At 36.0% G+C, this 24791-nt stretch overlaps 1 protein-coding gene across 1 annotated transcript in view; it reads left to right on the forward strand.

Annotated features, from left to right (window-relative positions):
- The first annotated feature begins 2939 nt into the window (after nt 1–2939).
- Nucleotides 2940–24791, forward strand: part of LOC110461381 (protein PRQFV-amide-like) — a 39994-nt gene continuing 18142 nt past the window's right edge. The window contains exons 1-2 of the mRNA XM_021514831.1: nt 2940–3035; nt 21869–21934. Of these exons, the coding sequence (XP_021370506.1) occupies nt 21883–21934 (52 nt within the window). The 5' untranslated portion in view covers nt 2940–3035; nt 21869–21882. The remainder of the gene's footprint in view (nt 3036–21868; nt 21935–24791) is intronic.

Genomic DNA, 24791 nt, shown 5'->3' on the forward strand with positions numbered 1-24791 from the left:
ATATACGAACTTTTAAGAATATTTACGGGGTTTCTGATGCTTAATCAGAGAAATACCTTGCCTTATGTTAGTTCTTGATAATATCAGGGCTGTACAATCTCGCCATTGATGTTTCACCTGTTTGTAGTTTTGTTGGTTGGTTTGGTTGCTATAGGTTCCTGTTTCGGTTATAACTGTTTCGGTTATAACTGCCCCAACATATAAGTCAAAATGGTATGACGGTATATCTGTAGAAGGCCGACAGGAATGACTGTCCGAAGGTATATCCTCATTCCTCCATTCTCAACACGGACGTGAGACCAGCTACGGCGGACACTGTGCCAAAGTCGGTTTGATATTAACAGTTTCTTAAGAACCACTTAGAGATTGCTTGATTTTACATCAGAACTTGATTATTGTAACGGTAAGATCAATAGTCTGGGTAACACCGATAGTTAGGCTTACACTAAACCGTTGAATTTTGGCTATATTAATGGGTTTTTTGGATGACACTAGACGATAAGGGGTTACACCTGCATGTTATGTTACAGTAACGATTGGGGGTAGAATTGATACCAAGGAAAACGCTGGTAGTTGGGGCTACACTAAACGGTTGAATTTGGATTATCCAAACGGTTGGGGTAACATTTTTAACATTTTTATCTAGGGTTACATCTGCAGTTGGTGTTACACTAACGGTTCGGGTAAAACTGATAGCTAGGGTTACACTTGCAGTTGGTGTTACACTAATGGTTGGGGTAACACTGAGAGCTAGGATAACACTGCAGTTGAGGTTACACTGACGGTTTGGGTAACACTGAGAGCTCGGGTTACTCCTTCAGTTAATGTTACACTAACGATTGGGGTAACACTGAGAGCTAGGGTTACTCCTTCAGTTAATGTTACACTAATGGTTGGGGTAACACTGAGAGCTCGGGTTACTCCTTCAGTTAATGTTACACTAACCGTTGGGGTAACATTGAGAGCTAGGGTTACTCCTTCAGTTAATGTTACACTAACGATTGGGGTAACACTTAGAGCTAGGGTTACACTTGCAGTTGAGGTTACACTAACAGTTGGGGTAACACTTAGAGCTCGGGTTACTCCTTCAGTTAATGTTACACTAACGATTGGGGTAACACTTAGAGCTAGGGTTACACTTGCAGTTAATGTTACACTAACGATTGGGGTAACACTGAGAGCTAGGGTTACACTTGCAGTTGAGGTTACACTAACAGTTGGGGCAACATTGAGAGCTCGGGTTACTCCTTCAGTTAATGTTACACTAACGATTGGGGTAACACTCATAGCTAGGGTTACACTTGCAGTTGAGGTTACACTAACAGTTGGGGTAACATTGAGAGCTCGGGTTACTCCTTCAGTTAATGTTACACTAACGGTTGGGGTAACACTTAGAGATAGGGTTACACTTGCAGTCGAGGTTACACTAACAGTTGGGGTAACATTGGGAGCTAGGGTTACTCCTTCAGTTAATGTTACACTAACCGTTGGGGAAACACTTAGAGCTAGGGTTACACTTGCAGTTGAGGTTACACTAACGGTTGGGGTAACATTGAAAGCTAGGGTTACTCCTTCAGTTAATGTTACACTAATGGTTGGGGTAACACTTAGAGCTAGGGTTACACTTGCAGTTAATGCTACACTAACAGTTGGGGTAACATTGAGAGCTAGGGTTACTCCTTCAGTTAATATTACACTAACGATTGGGCATCGCATTGATAATTAGGATAACGCTGGTGGTTGGGGTTACATTAACGTTTGAACTTGGATTACACAAAATATGTGGGGATACATTGGTTCGGGTAACGCTTACACTTGCGTCTGGGATACCAATAACGGTTCTGGTAATACAGACTGATACATTGGTTCGGGTAACGCTAACACTCGCGTCTGGGATACCAATAAAGGTTCTGGTAATACAGACTGATACATTGGTTCGGGTAACGCTTACAGTCGCGTCTGGGATACACTAACGGCTCTGGTAATACTGACGGTTCGGATTATATACAAATATGTGGGGACACATTGGTTCGGGTAACGCTTACAGTCGCGTCTGGGATAACACTAACGGTTCTGGTAATACAGACTGACACATTGGTTCGGGTAACGCTTACAGTCGCGTCTGGGATACCACTAACGGCTCTGGTAATACAGACTGATACATTGGTTATAAAAACACTTTGCAATATTGGGTTCACCATAGCGGTGCCATATACTAACGCTAAACATTGACAGATGTTTGTTCATATGTAGTTTGTTTTGCTATCAATAAAGTTACTGACAAATGTGTTTTTCTAATCTGTAAAAGATGCCTCTGAATCAATCACTATAATCTGCAATTTATCACAAAGCACCAACAGTATAAGGGCAACACTGTGATACATATTTGTGTTACGTTAGGTTGTCAACATTCCATTTGTTATATAAGAAATACACAGTTTTGATATTAAAGAGAGATATTTAATAACTTAATATCTATATTTGACAGTATTTTACAATAAATATTTTAAAAAATTCCAATTTATTGATAAGCTAGACAATTGACAGCCAAAGACAATCCTGGTGTAAAGTGTAGCACAAAAATCAATCTCGCCTATCTATATTCCATTGTTTGTCGTACTGTTTGACAATGTTATTAGACTTGTACTTCGCCTATCTATATTCCATTGTTTGTCGTACTGGTGGACACGTTATTAGACTTGTATTGGTGTAAACAACAGTAACGCTGACATCATCGTTCCTTTATAAGTCACAGCATACCACCATCATCTGTCAATATCTCTGTTAACAGAGAGACATATCTTCACCGCGTAGACCGGTCATTGTACCAGCTATTGTTGTTGTGACGAGTGAGACTTTTGGCGTCAACGCTCACGTGCGGCGATGAATGAGAAGGATTCTGATTGGTTGTTTTCGACTGCCCCCACTTATTACATGGCCATAGTTAATGAAGTCGATATTTAAATGACATCGGTATTCACAGCATCACCGTCTAGCGTTGGGTTCTCCTTGGGATTTCTGCCCCGTTGATCGAGGTAAGTTTTCTGTTCTTTAAATTTAAGATATATTTTGCAATTTGACATGAATATTCTGCCACTATTTCTATGTATTAAATATCGACAAGTCCTTTGTAAAGTCTTCTCACATTAAAACAGTCAAATTTACAGTTATTCGTTCACGGCATGATTTTTCTTCTCAGAATGTCTATATTTTACGTAAGTTTTGAAGGAAATTGTTGCCAGTTTAAATAATAATAGCCGGTTAAGATATAAATCATATAAATAGTTTACATAATTTCGCCCGTACTATTGGTGTAAATTTGCAGGCAGTAATCTTATTGCTGTTAAAACCGCAAATGATTTTTAAAGTAAGTCTTTACGAAAAACGATTCGTTTGACCTTTGTTTAAAAAATTGCTCCCGTGAATTTTCAAACTGTATGAATTTGGAATGAAAAACTATTACATTTTACATCGAGTTACCTCTACAAAACTTGAAATTCTGATATATTACCATGTATGTGAGATCAGGTCCTGTTGTTTTAAATATCAAATAAAATGTTTAGAAAAAGATAAAGGTATCTGTGATAAAATATACGAACACCAGCTATAAACTTGAATCAGTACGCTTACACATCATGGTGAATTAACGTCATTTTAGAAACCAAAAATCAGTAATTTTGGCATCAAAATGTGTTTTTTATGTGGAATTTTATCCTGAAATTGAGTTTATAAAGATTCGCGGCCTAAAGTTTGGAAATTGATCTTTCTTAACATTTTCTTCATGTTGGTAAGTATGGATTATGAAAAGTTCTTTTCACACACATTTTATTGGTTGTGCAAAAAGAACTTTTCATAATTGGAAATTGATCAGACCATTTGTCTGCTGTAGAAGATATCTACAGTACAGGCAATATAATCAGGTACAGTGTATCTCCTATGGTAGATATCTACAGAACAGGCATTACAATCAGGTACAATGTATCTCCTATTGTAGATATCTACAATACATGCAATACAATCAGGAACAATGTATCTCCTATGGTAGATATCTACAGCACAGGCATTACAATCAGGTACAATGTATCTCCTATGGGAGATATCTACAATACATGCAATACAATCAGGAACAATGTATCTCCTATTGTAGATATCTACTATACATGCAATACAATCAAGTACAATGTATCTCCTATGGTAGATATCTACAATACATGCAATGCAATCAGGTACAATGTATCTCCTATGGAAGATATCTACAGTACCGGCATTACAATCAGGGACAATGTATCTCCTATGGTAGATATCTACAGTACAGGCAATATAATCAGGTACAGTGTATCTCCTATGGTAGATATCTACAGAACAGGCATTACAATCAGGTACAATGGATCTCCTATGGTAGATATCTACAGTACCGGCATTAAAATCAGGTACAATGTATATCCTATTGTAGATATCTACAATACATGCAATGCAATCAGGTACAATGTATCTCCTATGGTATATATCTACAGTACCGGCATTACAATCAGGGACAATGTATCTCCTATTGTAGATATCTACAGTACCGGCAATACAATCAGGTACAATGTATCTCCAATGTTAGATATCTACAGCACAGGCAATAAATCAGGTACAATGTATCTCCTATTGTAGATATCTACAGTACCGGCACTACAATCAGGTACAATGCATCTCCTATGGTAATTGTCTACAGCTTATATAATTACAGGCAAGAAAATCAAGCACAATGTATCTCATATGGTAGATATCTACAGTACAGGCACTACAATCAGGTACAATGTATCTCCTATGTTAGATATCTACAGTACAGGCATTACAATCAGGTACACTGTATCTCCTATGGTAGATATCTACAGTACAGGCAATATAATCAGGTACAATGTATCTCCTATAGTAGATATCTACAGTACATTCAATTTAATCAGGTACAATGTATCTCCTATGGTAGATATCTACAGTACAGGCATTACAATCGGGTACAATGTATCTCCTATGGTAGATATCTACAGTCCAGGCATTACAATCAGGTACAATGTATCTCCAATGTTAGATATCTACAGCACAGGCAATAAAACAGGGACAATGGATCTCCTATTGTAGATATCTACAATACATGCAATACACTCAGGTACAATGTATCTCCTATGTTGGATATCTACAGTACAGGCATTACAATCAGGGACAATGTATCTCCTATGTTAGATATTTACAGTACCGGCAATACAATCAGGTACTCTGTACCTCCTATGGTAGATATCTACAGTCCAGGCATTACAATCAGGTACAATATATCTCCTATGGTAGATATCTACAGCACAGGCATTACAATCAGGTACAATATATCTCCTATGGTAGATATCTACAGGACAGGCATTACAATCAGGTACAACGGATCTCCTATGTTAGATATCTACAATACCGGCAATACAATCAGGTACAATGTATCTCCTATGGTAGATATCTCCAATACAGGCAATACAATACATCATTTCTACTTTCTACTTTCACACGATGCTAATTTTGACGATCTTCATGTGGGTTCACCGAATCGCCAAAATCAATTCCCATTTACATTGCTCGTAATAAGTAGACCTGTACTTCTATTATGAATATTACATAAGCATATTTCACTGTCAAGCCTGGTTATTGTCTACAGCTTATATAATTACATGCAATACAATCAGGTACAAAGTATCTCCTATGGTATTTGTCAACAGCTTACATAATTACATGCAATACAATCAAGTACAATGTATCTCCTATGGTAGACATTCATTTCTACTTTCAACGATGCTAGTTTTGACGATCTTCATGTGGGTCCGCCGAATCGCCAAAATCAATTCCCATTTACATTGCTCGTACTAATTAGACCTGTACTTCTATTAAGAATATTACATAAACATGTTTCACTGTCAAGCCTGGTATTTTAGTCCATAATTAGTCACACATCAACGGAAAAAGAATTGATCGAAATTCCTTGGACAATCCAGAGCATTTACAGGCTCTTTCACACATTCATTCACATCAATGGAAATAGAACTACGGTAAAACCTGTCTAGCCCAACACCCTCTTATTTCTACTAACTCAATACATGCTTTGGATTAGACAGGGTCTCAGAATACACAGGTTTTTGTATCGCCCAAAGCAAACTTCACATAAACGTATCGCTCCGATAGTGTCGGCATCGATATCGTCGTCCGCACTGAAGGTTTCTGGGAGGGAAGTCTAGATATCGGGATTGAAGGCTTTGTAAAATCGCTTATTGTTTACGTATCGCTCATTGTTCAAATGAACATTAAGTAAGCATCGATTCGTCGACGCTTAATATTCGTATGTGAATATCAAGCGCTGATTTAACATCGTTTTTAATGTTTATTTGATGACGTTGTGAGCAATGAGCGTCGAAAATGTCGATACTCTCGCAATAAACAAGCAATTATTGTTCATATTGAAATTATTGCTCGCCTTATCAGAAAGGAATCTATTTAGTTTTAGGAAAGATATCTCAGTCGTTTCTACGATAAAGCCAAGTGACTAAGTCCCCGGAAGTCGGGACGAACCCAATGCTAAGTCCTGGTATCCTGGATGTATTGGTATTTTCATGGCGACCCTGTGCTAATGTAAACATCATCATGTTATTGATATAAAACAAATCATCTTGCCAAATTGTTCATTTCTGACACTCAGTTAATCATTTCGTATTTACAATGAACGTTATTGATTTTGAATGTATCGACATTCTCTTAATGCCTTTTTTTGCTATTCCTCATGCATAATAAAGTCACACGATATCACTATGTTTAAAGGGGCGCGGTGGCCAAGTGGTTAAGGCATCTGACATTCTGCTACCACAAGCCCTCCACCACTGTGTCGTGGGTTCGAGACCTACATGGGGTAGTCGCCAGGCACTGGCCGTAGATCGGTGTTTTTTTCTCCGGGAATTCCGGCTGTCCTCCACCACCAAAACCTGACACGTCCTTAAATAACCACCGCTGTTGATAGGACGTTAAGCACAAATAAACCAAACCAAACCAAACGTTATGTTAACAACATCGGACCACTTTAAGGCATTAATTGCCCCGTAAAGTGTCACCCGGGTCTTTGCCAATAGTGACAATTTATAATGTGTAAGGTATATGTGTAAACATTGACAACTCAACACTCCAAGGATCCACACCATTGTCAGAAATAGTAAGGATGCGCTTAGTACTTTTTACGGGACAGGATAGCTTTGAAAAATCNCCCCCCCAACAGCAACAGTATTATTGATGTAAAAGTAATACTACAGGTCATACCAGTGCCTGTATTCATGAAACCATTCTCGTGCTCAAGAAATAATTCTATGATCAAACAAATTTTCTTCTAGCTCGCTTAAAAGTCATGGTACAAAGTCAGGTGTAAACTCTGAAAACGATATTCTGCTTCAAGTCCCCCCTAAACTCTTCCAGTTTGTTGTCAAATTGTGAAATATGGAAGATTTATCACTAAATCACGAATTTGGGCTTGAGCACAAAATCTGAGTTTGAGCATTAGAACATTTTTATGAATACGGGCCTGGACTCGCATTCATGAAACCATTCTCATGCTCAATCACGGATCATGTGATAAAACGTACTGTTTTGCAACTCGCACAAATCATGTTACACGACCAAAAGGTCATGTTTAAACATTGAAATCAATATTCGGCTTAAAATATCTCCAAAATTCCTCAAATATTAAAAAAAACCCAAAAAGGCTATTCATTTATCCTCGGAACAAGAAATTTGAATTGAGGACAGAATCTGAGTTTGAGTATGGAGAACGGTTTAATGAATATAGGCCCTGGCAAGATTCGAACCCGGACCCCTAATTATTACACTGTCGTTTTAGCAAGTCAACATCGCTACCCTGATCCAGTCGTGCTACAGAACTGAATTAAGGAGTTTAGTTTAGTGTATGTAAGACAAACTGCAGTGGAATTCTCTAGTGTTTGACTGCAGTAGGATAATAGTCGTTAGGTTTCACAGAAGAACATGTCGTATTAACATCTTACAAGGCCTTGATTTTCATAATATTTTCTTCAAACAGGCTTACTTCAATTATCAATCACCCGTTAAAGGTCGGTTTTGACCCAGATATCAATTGCATTTTGGTCGCCAGTGGCCATCTTGTATATTGGCATCCGAGGTTGTTTTCAAGCTGTAACTGTTAACGGAATACTGTGATTGTATTGTCAGTTCCCTACTCAGGTTTGGTTTCGATTTGGATCCAACATTTAATATTGCTGCCGGCAGTCATCTTTGATTTCGGAACAGTGCAATAACAACTCTGCTACTTTGCCGATCTTAAATTAAATTTCCTACAGATACATACAATATTGATTCCTCGATCAAGTTTGATTTTAAGTCGGAATCGAAATTCAATAACGCGTTGTTGTGCAGCGGCGGACAGATTTGTTTTCGGGTGATTTGTTTTGAAATGGTTATCGGTTTTTAATGAAATTTGCTTAGGATACAGTCTACGTTTTGTTGTCTGAATTGTGGTGCTCTGCCAAATCCACGAATATTTAATGAGGCAGCTGTGTCGTGATCAATAATACAGTAGTGAATATTTTGCTTTTTATTTCTTCATCACGGGTAGATTGCAAGCGACCGTCATTCTACCAAAGCTATCGCAGAAAACACTTCCACCTCCACGGAATTATTGAAATTGACAGTTTGTTGCTAAAGAATTGGATTTCAGTCGTATGACGGCTATTTTATGATATAGGAATAATTGAGTCGGATTAGACAGGCTGACCAAATAATTATGGTCGGATAAGACAGTTTTCGCTGTACACTAACGAATACCGTAGGTTTGAATCGCTTGAAACGAGTATGTAATGAAAGTTTAGAATATAAATATGATTTCACCGTGTCCCTTTTAATCGGTTAAGACTCTTGTTTACTGAGTAGGATATAGATGTGCGCACTGTTCTTACCACATTTATTGAAAAAACATTGTAATTTGTTATTCTTTCAAACGTCAAATGTTACATTGCGAATAAAGAAAATTTCGAAAAATTAATTGGTTTGGTTTAAATTGTTTAACGTCATATTAACAGCTCATGTCACTTACGGACCTGCCTCCATGTATGTTGTGTAAGCGTGCATGGGTTTATGTATACCGGAGACAGGGATGTTGGGGTAATTGCCTCCTTGTGATAGCGTGGATCTGATTTCGACATTATAGTGCTATCTCACTGAAATACCATACCGAAGGCACGCAGCATAGCTAGGAAATAGAAAATAGTTAAATTAGTAAGAAACATAAAGGAACCAAATATTGCAATGGGTACAGCAGATTTACGTTGGTGGCTTTGTGTCCAAGTAGTGGGCACAAAAGCAAATCCCCAATTCTGCAGGGGGTTCCCACATAAGTCGCCTCTTACTATACATACGTACACTATAACTAAAATGCAAAAACGAGATGGAAGCAACTCTTAGGATTGTGGGAAAATCCTACTGAATTAGAAAATTTCGCAATTAGTGTCGGCCGTGATAATCATATTTATTTATATATATCTGTATATACTTATCAGTATTATATATATATATAATATTTGGCTGGGGGAAATAAAATATTTGAAAAAAACCCAAATCATATTTCCAATTTCAATCGGCCTTACTTATAATTTAATTATAATTGTTTATAGATTATACACTGTACTAGCTTATAGATTAGTATTTAATTCTCACCAAGCTGACCATGCCTTAGAGCCAATGCTTCGGTTTCAGTATATATATAAAAGGAATGGAAAAACAAGATTACATCTCTCATAGATTCCTGTCAGTGTGCGCCTTCTTAAATCAAAATCGATTCTGATGATAAATCATCATTTTGAGTGAGTAATGTGCCGTGCGATCACCAGACCAAATGTCACAACAAATATCTGTCAAAATATATCAGGAGGGGATAAAAAAAGAAAATGAAAAGTGAGGATTCCAACACAATTTTGAATGGCGTCTGTATATACTCCGCATGCGGTTCAAATGATCAATTTTAGGTAATCTTATTTTTTTCTAAATATTTAGTATTCACAAAGTGTTCTGTGGCAAAGTGATCAGATTAAAACAAATTCCCGTATAATTAAAAAAAAAGGTATTTCAATGCTTATCCGGGTGATTGTTTCTTTTTCTGATTCCCTATATATGTGTTTTTCCAAACAAAATTTCGTCTAACCAAAGTACAAATGAAGGTGGCCGGGAGGCGCAGTGGATAACGCACTCGCCTTCCACTAAGGCGGCCGGGGCCCCGGATTCCCCGAACTGACGTGGAAAGGTATGGGGTCACCTGTCCGACCACGTGGGTTTTCTCCAGTTACTGGGGGTTCCTCCCAAATTAAGACCATTCGCGTGCAAACAATCGAGCCAACAAAAGTGATTAATATTGCAATGATTTGTTTCATAATTATTGTAAAATCAATAAAATTTCTATGAAATTAAGGTGAATATGATGTGTTTATCGCCGAGGCGGGTATGATTTTCTATTGTTGTTGTATTTAATTTTCACCGCAAACGAGATAACTAAGGTTATTAAAAAGTCAGAATGAAATAGAAAAAAAACCTGTATACTTTACAATGTGCTACACCGTAAAATGAGAAATAATAACTCTGCTACTGTCAATTACACCTATTTTTCCAAGTCGCGGAGTCAATCACGAGTTGAAGTAATTAATACTTGAATAATGCAAAATACATTTGACTGACAGTTGTAATCATTCAATGCGTAATTCAAATATACGTAGATCAAAGGTTATCAGCGCAACCGCGAAATTCAGCAATCGCGAAAATGAAATGATTGACAGAATATACTGTGTAGTTAAACACCATGTTTTGTTCTTGCATAATTACGATGACGACACATTAACCGTTATATTAGGAACACACAGTTTCTAAGTGGCTACGTTCGTCTTCATTTATCGTTTGTTGTATAAATCCAACACACTGACAGCAAAAGAATCTCCCTGTTAGGGGGGGGAGGGGCGGTAATGTGGGAAGAGATACCCTCAATTGGATTCACGTACGATTGATGGACATATTAGTGCATGTACGCTCAACCGCACATTTCAGGGAGTAGAATTTTATAGACGATGCTTGGATGTTACCGTGAAAGGTTTTGATGAATAACAATACTGACAAACGAACTTTGAAATTAATATACAGCTTATTTATTTAAAATTTTACGATTTTAAAGAAACCCACCTCAATTAACGCTGATGGATTAGTCGTTTAACAGAAGAATCGTTTCCGGTAAGACACTTGGGAGAGTCCACGAAGACATTATTTATCCTACTACTTCCGGAAGGCTAAATGCCAAACCCTTTATCGTTCAATGTATTGTTCTGAGGCGAATTCGTGAGTGAAAAGATTTATGTCTCCTGTTCTAATCCAATTTCAACCGCTAAACAATATAAAGTTTAATTTGAGCTTCCAGTGTATGACATGACTACCCATTTGAAAGCGGCAGGCGCAAATAGCGGCGCCGTTTTAAATGCTCTTGAAATCAGGCCCCAACTGTTTAAAGAATACGATTAGAATAACGAATGGTAAACGCAGATATTAAAAATTCAATTTTCTTTTTTTAAATATCTAATCAATTCAATATAATTGTGTGTTTCTTGCTTTCAAGTAACTAGTCAGAATCATTGTTTATAAAATAGTTACTTTGACTTCCGATATTTTTGAAATATACTAGATGAAAGGTGTGCATTAAGTTCTCGTTAAGCTTAAGCAACTCGGATCTGATGCTTGAAAGAAAAAGAGATGCCAACGAGAGAAAGTATAGAGGTTCATTTTTTACAGTTCCATAAAATTCAATTACAGCTCATTTAAGATTAGAAATGTTTTATTTTCTAGAAATGTTCGCCTTTTATTTACGATCCCTTCTTAATGGATTTGTTGCTTGAACAATAACTATATCTATGATAGGCAATAGCATAAATAAATCTAGGTTCGTGATAGCATGGCGTCATTAAGAGTTTCAAGCCGATGTCGGGGAAGCAAGGAGGATGCGGCCTTGACACAATAGTTATGTCGCATTAAGCGTTAACTGCGATGAATTGAACGTTAAGAAACTTAAAGTAAAATTACTGCTATCACTTCAGAGATTGGTTCTCTTTATAAAATATTTATAATTTTTATAATACTTATGAAGCAAGTTATTTCAACTTGTAATAATCACTCTTGTTGTCCCGGAAGCTAGCGCGGGGTGTGTGGGCTAAATGTGGGAGGAAGACGGAGTACCCAGAGAAAACCCACGTGGTGGGGCAGGTGACCCCGTACCATTTCACGTCCGACCGGTGAATTGAACCAAGGCCGCCTTGGTGAAAGGCGAGGGCGTTATCCACTTCGCCATCTGGTTCTCTTTATTGACGTCGATTCATCTCGCCTTTAAGATGTAACCTTTTATCAATTATCACCTTTCAACCTCACGTTATAAATACGCCACATGCAGGATTGAAACGATGCGAACCCTATCTTTATTGGTCAGAACCTTGAGTTGTTAGATATTACTAACTAGGCGTCCTTTAAATGAAACGAACCTGAAATTAAATCAAATAAAACACTTTTTGAAACCTTTCACTGCGAAATGTTTACAAACAAACTACTTGTTATTGTCATAGCAATATTTGTGATTTTTTTTATGAAGTTGCTTCTTAAATTAAATTTCTGTTTTACTATAGAACATTACATTTTTGATATATTAACGCGACTATTTTGTCCTACAGGCGAGGGATTACGTTTAAGGGTAAAATGGTTGAAGAAATCGTTTAATTCCTCATTGGCAAACACTTGTGTCGACTTTACCTTTTAAAGATAAATTTTAGCATTCATCACTATTCATTAACTAATATTTTCCCTCATTCATTACTATTCATGAACTAGCAAATCATTACAATTCATTACTATTTATTTATTAGAATTATAGTGAATTCATTTTATTCATTAATTACTTTTACTGATATTAAGTATTTTTCATGAACTAACCTTTGCTTGCATTCATTACCGTTCACTATTAGCGTTTAATAGAATTCTTTACTATTTATTAAATTTCCTTTCTTTTAAGTACAACAATATTATAAAAACGCATGTTTCTAAGTCTTTCATAAAGCACACGACTGTCATATTCTTAATGCCGAGACCAGCCTGTAGTCCGTCTTTGCGTATTGCAGAGTTATCTTCTCTTGTGAGCGAGTAACTTCATCAATTTTTGAGAAAACGACGCTATTTCTCACACAAACCACTGACGTAACAATCAATACCTGTTCACAAGAGAAGATAACTCTGCAATACGCAAAGATGGAATAAGCAGTCAGTGACCTCTCAAGGCCAGACATAATGAGTCTCGTGTGCCCGTTTTTTATATTGCTGTCGCAGTAATGGGTCTTAGCCTAAATCATGACGGCAATTCCGCAGGAAAAGAAAAGTGATTGAAGAATATTTCATTTTTGATTGATGCAATTGTTGGTACAGCAACATTCAAAATTGTTAAATGGATTTTTCTCCCTGAATTTATGATAAAATCAGTAGAATTTAAGACGATTTTAAATTTAGAAAGTTTTCTATTCCATGCTTTTTCGCAACTCAATTGTCAGAAAATCCATATGTATCGGAGTATATATACAATGTAATTTGCATGACTACGAGAAATATTACTATTATGGGATTATTGTATATAAAGTAAAAACTGTAACCGGTAAAACCTGCCTAATCCGACCACTGCTTGTTCTGACATTGTGTCATCTTCGACCTACACTTTTAATGTCGTCTACTAAATAAACGCTTTTAATGTTGAGAACCTGTCGTATCCAACAAGTTTGAGGATCCCAGAGAGAGTCGAATAAATAGGTTTCACTGAACAAATTGACCGGAAGTACGCATTGCGGAGATCACCGATACCGATTTTTGTACACGTTTAGACCTATCCGAAATCCACATGCTTAACGATTTATGTTCAGATTTGTATGACGCACACAAGGGCTCTATTATACAGTCATGTTAATCTTACATGTCTGCCGAGCTACGTAACCGGAAGTATATATAAACATTAACCGAACGACGTTTTTACCGGAAGTTGAAAGATAAACACTGTGAGAGGATATCGATGAAGATTTGAGTAACTTTGAATCCATTTATTTGCATATGAGACAAATAGTCTATGGGAAAAATACCAAAATAACGTATCGGAAATATGCAAGTATTCAGTGACGTCAACAAAATGTCGTCCTACGCCGAGTATTTTGTGCATTAACTTACTACGCAAACATAGCTCTGCTTCAACAGGCGTCATTAAGAAATAAATCTATGGACAAGTATGGAAGTTGTGTAGTCGGAACAAAGTTTGTACTTCTCATTAATGGGTAGTGATATCGTTGGTGGTTGCAATTGAAATTAAATCTATGACATTTAATGATTTTCAGCTGAACACAATGTATATATGTACTTAAATGTGTTCGCAGTCTTTGCTTGGTGACTACCAATACGATTTTTGAAATAGGTGCGGATTGAAAATTGGATTACGTAGACTGTTTTCGTATATCTGTTGATTGATCACTACTGTGATTTAATAATATACTTGTTTGACTTTTTATTAATGATCTTAATATGCCTTTCTATTTTGCCAGAGGAATAATCAAGCGGTGAAACATTTTCAAATCCCGCGATATATATCTTTCCCCCTTATATACAAACATACATTCATTATATGAATTGTATCACGCCAGATAACAATTGAATGTGTTTTCTTGTCTACCTTATTTTCTAAAAGACAACCTGACCTAGGTATCCCAAATACTTAAAATTTGATATTTTATTTTCCGCTGGCACGTGATGCCTCGTTTTATATTCACCAAAAACCCGCGCGAAACTGATTAAACGTTTTCCTGAGGATGCAGCCAGCCAGAGGTCTTTTCCTGTCTGTTTAACATGAAAACAATTATTTACGTACATGCACGCGTATACCCTCACTCCACATGCTAGGCTCACTGATTTGCATTTGCTATACGGGTAGTTTCTGGAAATGCGGTCACGGTTAGCTGATAGGAGAATAATCTTATAACTAGTTATAGGAATTTTAGCTGAAATTCCATGCGACTTTTACCAGATCGACCTAGACCAACAACTGACGGGATAGAATTACGTTAAGTTAAATTTAGATGATATATTTCTCGAGAAAACTCGGGACAGAAAGTCTCATTACAAGCGCTTCTGTTCTCAATTTTTTTCAATCAACCTTTCTGTCAAAAGTTTGTGTTACGACACTGATTTAAGAATGCGCTGTGCAGAAACATGAAGTGGTTAAACAGCGGAAGCCACGCAATGTAATATTGAATTTGTCAAATCTAATCAGCCTGACAAGGATATCAAAGACTTGGTCAGGCGAACGCTTCAAAAAAATAATCTTTGAAGATGTTTTTGTTTTGAGGAATGCACTATTAGCTAATCGATACAACGTCCGTGTAAATAGCTCAAAATTTCATTAAAACGTTGCGCCTGAACTAGACAAGAATTTCTTGGATAATTTGTCAAACATTGATAAGGCGGTATAACACCATATCAGTTTTACGCCTGAAAAAAAAGAGTTTTTCTGTGAACAAGATTCCTTTACCCACAATGCATGATCACGTGACCAATGAATTGAACAGTTTACTGTACAGCAGTGAATGATTTCCACTCGGTAAAAAAAAAGGCAAATATTTTTTAAGAAGAATATTTTGAATTAACTATTTATATCTATTCCAAAAAAATCTAAAAATGAAATACACACGCATAGAATGAAATATCTAGCATCAAGAAAAATAGTCTCAAACTATTGCCAATATTCTTAGTGAGAAGAATTGATAGCCTTTTGATAGCAATCGTTTCCACGGAATGGAATCATACCGAACCACATGGCTAATATATCAGTAAAAAGTGTTTAGATATCCAAATAGAAAATGGCACTCCATTTATACCAAGTAATTTCTTGAAGATTCTGTTCTTATCTCTGTCATTCGGCTGACTTGAGTGGTTTCAGAACGTTGATCAGAAGCATGATAAATGTTGAGGCCGTGAATCTGTTAAGACGCCACTTTTTTAGTATCCATACCTCATGTTGAGTAACCATACCTCATGTTTAGTATCCATACCTCATGTTTAGTACACATACCTCATGTTTAGTATCCATACCTCATGTTTAGTACACATACCTCATGTTTAGTATCCATACCTCATGTTTAGTACACATACCTCATGTTTAGTATCCATACCTCATGTTTAGTACACATACCTCATGTTTAGTATCCATACCTCATGTTTAGTACACATACCTCATGTTTAGTATCCATACCTCATGTTTAGTACACATACCTCATGTTTAGTATCCATACCTCATGTTTAGTACACATACCTCATGTTTAGTATCCATACCTCATGTTTAGTACACATACCTCATATTTAGTATCCATACCTCATGTTTAGTACACATACCTCATGTTTAGTATCCATACCTCATGTTTAATAAAGTGATTTCAGATACACACACGTAAACACATAAACATTGACACCTGTGTTAAAATCAGCTTGAAGTCATTATCACATCGTGTCTGGTAAAATCGCTAGTTTATTGAAACAACATTTTTACAGAACATCTGCAAGTCGATGCCGTTTTAAGAAAAACAAAAATGAATACCAACTTTTGTACTAAAAATCATTTACTACATTCTTGTACCTTTATACCTTTTGAGTTAATAGCTTTAATATTTTAAGTTCAATTTTAGTGGAAACTGTTTAGATTCACATATACAGGTACATACATGGCAAAGGCTTCAAAAGGCATTGTTTTAACATGTTTAAAGGTAGAAAGGAGCACCACAGGCTTCTGTTGTTAAAAACCAAATGTTTACAAGCTAAACCGGTGAAGAGGGACGAGAACACCCCTTTACTTTTTATCCCTTTATAAATCTGCCGACGGAAAATTAAAATGTGTCAAAACTATACATTTTTGTGAAGTTCAAAACGTGTAGATTGCATTCAATAAGAAAAAACCAGTCAACAATTACACATTTATATTANGGGATTACAATCTTATGGACCACTTGCTGATTGGCTGATTTAGTTCTGTGAGTCTTAATAACCGATGTTTCTTTTTTTCATTGTGGCAATATAGACAGAGTTAACGACAAAACGAGTAGAGTAGCACGAGACAAACTCGAGCACGTGAGGCAAAAAGAATAATGATTTCCAAATATGAATAACTTTTGAAGAATGGACTAGGTTTCCATGGCTGCCATTGAAACCTTAACAGTTAGATTTTTGTTTGTTGGTTGATGGAATAACGCCATCATAATTAATAAATCTTATAATTTTGAAGATACAGAGGAACAACAGGGAAAGGATGGAAATAGGTAGAAGAAAGGAGAGCATAACATCCCACGGGTTGCAGTGGGAGTAGAGGCTTATATGTTGTCAGTAAATATCCCGCAACAGATCATACAGAAGGAAACGTTAACTTTTGTAGGGCTCAATTTTAGTGGCTTTTACAACGGGATATAGTTGCTCATTTCACCCCTGTTTTTGTTTAATCCCCTGCAGCACATGAACATTATTAACGCTATTACCATATGACCATTTCCAAATCCTAACTATAGAGGGATGGGGGAAAAAAATAACGGTTTCATAAATTCTTCAAACTTACCCGAACCAAAAATCTTAACGATTATAGAATGAATCTTTCGTCATAGTCGTTTCTTGACGCTCTCAAGCACACATTCTTATCTGAGAACTATTTTAATTTGATTATTAACACCTGAACGTTTTAATGTAAAACATGAAATACATGGTGCATTTGTGATGGCTATAACTGCTGTGACTAACAAAATATACATATTAATTGGCAGGACCTGCGATCAATTTAAAAGGTGTGTGCGTTTCAAATGGAAAAAAACCCCGTGTAGTTTTAGAGAAAATGGGCATGCGGGGGTTGAGAGGACTGGGAATATTGTTCCCGAATCTTTAAACCCCCGCTGGATACATACGCAGTTCGTTGTGAAATACGCAAAAGGCTACCCCCACAATACAACAACATGGTAAAAAATGTTTTCATGAATACGCAAGCGACTATTGTTAACATAAGCATTTCTTTTCAAGATTAAAACATTTAAATTCAATGCAAATATACCTATTTCATGAATATTGAATAAGACAATGTTTTCTGATACAATGTGCCGAAATTAAAGGAATTCATGTGCGATTTATTGCAATCGACGTTATATATGTATACATTGTCGAAATACTGTTAGCTTTCGTAATCAGACCATTTATTTGTAAATGGTAACAGAACTGATTGTAAGCATTGCTTTCTGACATCCCTGAATTACACGCTTCCGTCGCCAGACAAAGCGTGAAGTTGTTTATGTGATAAGTAGATGTGTAGAAATAGTGACACGTGCTAGTGATATCCTTCTATCATTTCCCACTACTATGCAAACAATTTGTAGTCGTTAGAACAAAACGGCTGGCGACATTTCCCAATTTTCTGCTTGGTTTCAAAAACGCCATTGCAGATGAGAGCTTTCCCTTCTTGTTCTACTGCTTAGAAAAATAGAATAGCATGGTTAGTTTTACAGCTATAGATGCAAGAAAAACACACAGAGAAAGGAAACTTGTTTAGTTTGCATCAGTTGAAACCAAGCCCTTTCGTATTACCTTGTATCAATGGCCCACTGGTTTGTAGTATGCATATTACCAAATATGGTTAACTTCTTGACGTCAGCATTAAGAAAATATATATGACTTCATATCTTTGTGACGTTACATTGGTCGTAATAGCAACAGCGTCATATGACGACAGAGAAACCGTCATGGTAAGAAACATATTTGTTTATTTCCACGAATATTTGCATAATTTTAAAAAATGTCATTCAAAAAGAATTTAATTTCTTTCCATTTGGTGCAAAATTTAGGAATTTTACGAACCGCGATCCGAGACTTTCCCTTCATTAAAACATAGCCTCGCTCGACTTAAATGGAAACTTTGAGACTCGTTTTGTAAATTTCATATGGAATTGAAACTCATTTAAGATAAATTTGATGTTTTGGTGTATACGTGCCTAACGAAACAATTACTATTTTTGGATGTTAAGCCATTGCTTCCTACATGACATTTGACAACTTTCATTATATAGGTTTGTATTGTTAAGCTGACACAACACATGACACCACACACAGAGTTCTGAGCTCATTCTCTTCTTCTTAGTGGCATTCGACGCGTTTGTAATCAAAATGCAAATATGGGAATACCGTCCTGTAGCTCAATATGTGTTTATGTTAAGAACGGGCTTTTCACCAACGTCACATCACGTGACACTGTGCGTCTGAAGGTCAGAGCTCTGAACTGGTCGAGTGATAAAGAAATACACATTATTTGTTTGATACAAGTTGAAAGTAGGCATCTAACGCTATCGACTAACAACTGCAAAATAAATAGTTTCATATATTTCTTATTATTCAAATGATTTTATATCAAGACTCTATAGAAACTATCAGGCAACAAACTTTCATTATGAAAATTGTCTTGAAAATTATTTTATAGAGAGATTTTTTCTTGATACATAAATACTCCAAATTGAACAGTTTGGAGCGCGAATGCAAAAGCACTATTCGCGAAAATTAAGGTTCATGTATGAACTCGATGATAGAATTGGATACCGTGGTTGTTTTATTGGAGTTTGGAAACTCATCAAAGACCATTTATAATTGAATTTGATTACAAGGGAATGTCATTAAATCAGCGACCTTTATTTCTAGATCATAAGAGCTGAATTTTCAATACTAGGATAATTGTACTTAAAAAAAGGGAACATGTCCACTTATACAGTAGCTTGATAATCAAAAATATTGGTTTCATGCTGGATGGATTTACGAGTTTCAACTACATAAATTTATAAAGTTGAGAATTTCTAATAGTCATTTATACCAAAAACCCGCTGCATCCGAGATATTCTCTTAAATGGAGCCCTTGAAAGTATTTTGAAATCATAACCACACCACTCTTTTCACTAAGCAATACATGGACCTACATTTGTTCACAGCATTGAATACTAGTTGGCAGTTTTCAATTAGTATGGATTGCTGTTATCAGTAAATGGATACTCAATCCGGTTGGATAAGAACACGTTGCATTACCTTAGATATACAGTGCTAAAGTGATATTTGTCCGTTTTGCTTACTGTTTGTCACTTTGATTGAAGTGATATGTTTCGAGTTGTATGTCCAAACGGCAAACATGTTCTCCGTGTGAGACTTATCAAAAGACAAAAACTGTCACTTTCTTATTAACGAATCTAGGTATTGACGTAATGGAAAGTTTACACAGTTTGGCCGTAATTCTTCTCACGTATGTATATATATAATGTGTGAAATGCAGGTTAAGTAAAGGGCATCGATAATCTTTGCAAACCCGTGTCTGACCTCATTACTTAAGTACGACAATCAAACATGATAAAACTTACATAAAAAATACTACTTTAGCTATAGTTATATAAGCATCTTAAAAATATACATTTTTTTCATTTGAATTAATATTTATCTTCATTGATACTACAAAAATATAAGGAACACGTGTTAGGCTTATATTAACTGTTTTTGGTAACCCGGGTAGAAGCGTGCAGGGCATCCTGATAGGAAAAGAAACTGCAAGGACCGCTTTCCTATTCACGTCTACTTAGGGAATCAAATACCAGCCATTTTGACGACAAGCGAATACGCTAACCAATGCGACATTCAACTATTCCACTTACGATAGTTCAAATAAATAACACATTGTAATAAGTCCTAATACATTTAATTTGAGTTTCATTTTCACGAAATATTCTTCCTACCTACAAGCTGCAATTGCATCGGCGTGTAAATTAGATTTAGTTGAAGATTTTACGACATTCTTAATTAGATTTTTCTAATTTAAATTCAAATATATGGGTGGTCGGGTGGCGCAGTGGATAGCGCACTTGCCTTTCACCAAGGCGACCGGGGTTCGATATCCCGATCGGATGTGAAAAGGTTGGGGTCACCTTTCCGATCACGTGGGTTTTCTCCGGATACTCCGGTTTCCTCCCACACTAAGACCCCCCATGCGCGAACATCCGAGCCAACAAGAGTGAAAGAGTTGAAATAACTTGTTTCATAATTGTTGTTAAATAAATAAAGTTTATATATTTAAATTCAAATATTTTAAAAAGTGTATGCATATCATTAACATTGATAGACAGAAAACGTAATTAATTCTAGTTCTCGACTATGTATACAGCCAGTCAGGATTTATTTTTGAGTTTGATAGGATGCTGACATGTTCTTAGTCACTACAACACCACTGTGATGGTGGTGAACGGCTATTGTCATATACACAAACAGAGTAGTATCCGAGTGTCAAGGAGGTGTTGTACCACTGCGAACACTTCATTGTTATATCAAACTAAAAACTCATTACGAACTAGGTATTCCGTCTTTGCGTATTGCAGAGTTATCTTCTATTGTGAGCAGGTATTGGTTGTTACGTCATTGGTTTGTGAGAGTAACGTCATCAATTTTTGAGAAAACAGCGTAGTTTTCTCACACAACCCAATGACGTAACAATCAATCCCTGCTCACAAGAGAAGATACCTCTGCAATACGCAAAGACGGAATAATCATATAGGTATCTATAGATGACACAGTGCAAATACTATGCTTAAATAGTGTCTCCGCGGACCTTATTGCACTGTCTCAGAGTTCCTATTTCGTCTACGAGTATTTAAGTTAAATGTTTTATTTAACTTATCTGAGATCTTTCTGATTTTAATTGTTTCAGAGGAAGCTTTAAGGATGCTGTGGCCACTATGCCTGTTTCTGTCGGTCACATTTGCTACATCAAACGGTTGGTATATTTCTTATCGAAAAATAATCTACTTATCTTGACATTTTAGAGCATTTTGATCCACTGCCATATTTGTGGGTGCCCACTGATATCTTTAGTTTCCCCTTCTTACTTTGGCGCTATGTTATATGCGTCATATCTGATTTGCTAAATGGAGGTTATTGTTTTGTAAAACATGCCACACTTGTGTTGTGTTTTCTGTCGCAATCAATTTACAATATCGTATTATGCCGCAAAAGCAAAATTTATTTCCAAACCACCAACGTTTAGCATTTTGATACATCGCAAAACACTCTATCAATAGATTTGTTGAAATATTAAACTGCAAACGAAATTATCTGCGACAAAATATTCAACATCAAAAGTTTCTGTCAGTAGAAGCTCCCCTGATCTCCAACCATCCAGCTAAACAGGCTTTTTATGTTTAACTCTATTTTAAGATTTCATTCATTGAATGTCCATGGTGATTGTTAAATAATTTTGTAATACATTTTAAGCCATGTTGTTAAGCTTATTTCTGAAAGATCTTACATATTAACATCAGAAAATCAATAATGTACTTGCATGTTTTTAAATCATAATCCATAAATAGTGTATTTTATGGTCCCGCTATCATTTGCAGTAACGTAATAGTAAAACCTATGACATGTATACATATAGAAAGAATTAATTATGTCATGATATAATCTGATATTACTACAGTATAGAGTTTGTTAAACTCATTTATAGAATCACAAGTTCACTAATTCAAATCAAAATTGAGCGTACGCCAGACTAATATGTTATAGCTTATAAAAATAATTTTTAAAAGAATGGTCTATTTCTTATACAGCATTCTATGGCTGTTTCATTAACAAACTTAGTCGATGTCCAGATTTGTTTAGCATGACAGTTAAAAATGTGGGACAGATACGAGTGTGCGTGATATGCGCGATAAACAAAGTGTTATCTTTGACGACAGATAAATAAATCAGTTGCATTGCTTTAATTACATACATCTAAACCTCTACATATGACTACGCCACATGGTATTACCGAGTTACTAGGAATTTGCTTCGAGCACATAATTTTGTGGTATACATGCGAATAGGGTCCCACGTGTTTTAGACAGGTTGCGTGTTTTTTAATCATGAACTGTTATATAAATATTTACCGCTTACTTACATATACCATTCATTAGTGATAACATGCTATTAAGAGCGTAGATATACTCGATGACTTTATTCTAAAGTAGGAAAATGCCTTGTTGCATGAACATGTGATGTTGCACAGAAATATATATACAGAGATTAGCCATATATCGGCGTACGATTAAATACACACGACGCATACCAATTATCACAAGGAATGCCAACTAATAGTTGTTTCCATGATTTGTAAAGGAAAACTGATTTCTTTCCTAATCTCAAAGTAAGATGGGCCCGCTGTGGGATAGTCCCGATAGAACGGAGGTCTGCCCCATACTGCTTCACTTGGAATTGCATGTCGGATACAGCTCCGATCGAATGAGCTCTATAGGATTAGGACATGGGGAGCAAGTTGGTTTGCTTAAAATACTCTTCTTATCAGACAACCAAGATCTCATATCGCTAAAATAAACGTCAAGGCGGGATTGTTGGAAGCACAGTAAGCTTTAAGTTTTGTTAACGAAGGTTTTCAAATACGTGTAATATTTTCATTATTGTTAAAATCGAGTATGAAAACTGTATGCGTCATGAATTTGGATGCTCTTTTTAAGACATAAGCCCTGAAAACACTTCTGAAAATATCAGAAAATATTTTCTCCTTTATTTTCGGTAAGTTGACGATGCTTCTAATAATAAGACGTAGGGAGTATTTTTGTGAAGATTGGTTGAATTAAGTCATATTTGTGTACTTTATCAAATGAGAATTTTCCGAATAAGCTCATTGAGAACAAAATCCCTTGAAATTTCCTCGGATTTTGGTCTTAAAAAAGATCTTTCGTTTTATACCCATACATTACAGTACAGTGCACACGTTGTCTAAACATGTAGTACACAAGTCTCACTTGGATTTAATCATTTGTTTCGATGCTTGCCTTACAGATCTTCACCTCTTTTAAACAACATGCTTCAAGTCATAGATATTACGCGGGATATTCGCTACAGCGTTATTTTGCCAAAAGCATATTATCGACATATTTCTGCGAGGTTTTTGTAATCACGTTTTCTTGCGAGATAATCTTCGCGCATATTGCAAGATATTTGTTTTGCATTTTTCTGTGAGTTATTTGTCATTGCGTTATTTACTATCATGCTATTTTGCAAGATATTTATTTCGTGTTATTTTGCAAGATATTTATAATTATTGCATTATTATGCTACCTATTTACCATCGCTTTATTTCGCGAGAGGAAACGATCGCCAATTCAGATACGTAACAAATATAACTATATAACATATAAAAAAGCATATAAATAAATAATTATTTTATTGGTACACACACAATACATACATACAATCCATAGACACGAAATGAGTAACTATAATAAAACTTAGGTTATAAATATATGATTATTTTAGTGTTACACATACAATACATAGAAAGCTTCCTCTAATAACACGGTAAAGTTAATATAAATCTTCGATATTCCTATTCCTATCTTTAAAAGAGAAACTCGCCGAGATATCTGGACAAGACTGATCACCACCCAACGAAGAAACCTTTGGTTTTGCTGACTTTGAAACGGAAAATGTCATTGCATTAATTTTAAAGATGATACATCTTGATACAACTGATATCCGGTGCATTTACAACTTTATCATAGTGCGCCATTTCGCCAATAGTATTACGACTGCCTAAGTAATTGAGACCGTATCATTTTATTTTAAGACAA

The sequence above is a fragment of the Mizuhopecten yessoensis genome, unplaced genomic scaffold (assembly GCF_002113885.1).
Source record: "Mizuhopecten yessoensis strain PY_sf001 unplaced genomic scaffold, ASM211388v2 scaffold10603, whole genome shotgun sequence".
Taxonomy (NCBI): Eukaryota; Metazoa; Mollusca; class Bivalvia; order Pectinida; family Pectinidae; genus Mizuhopecten; species Mizuhopecten yessoensis.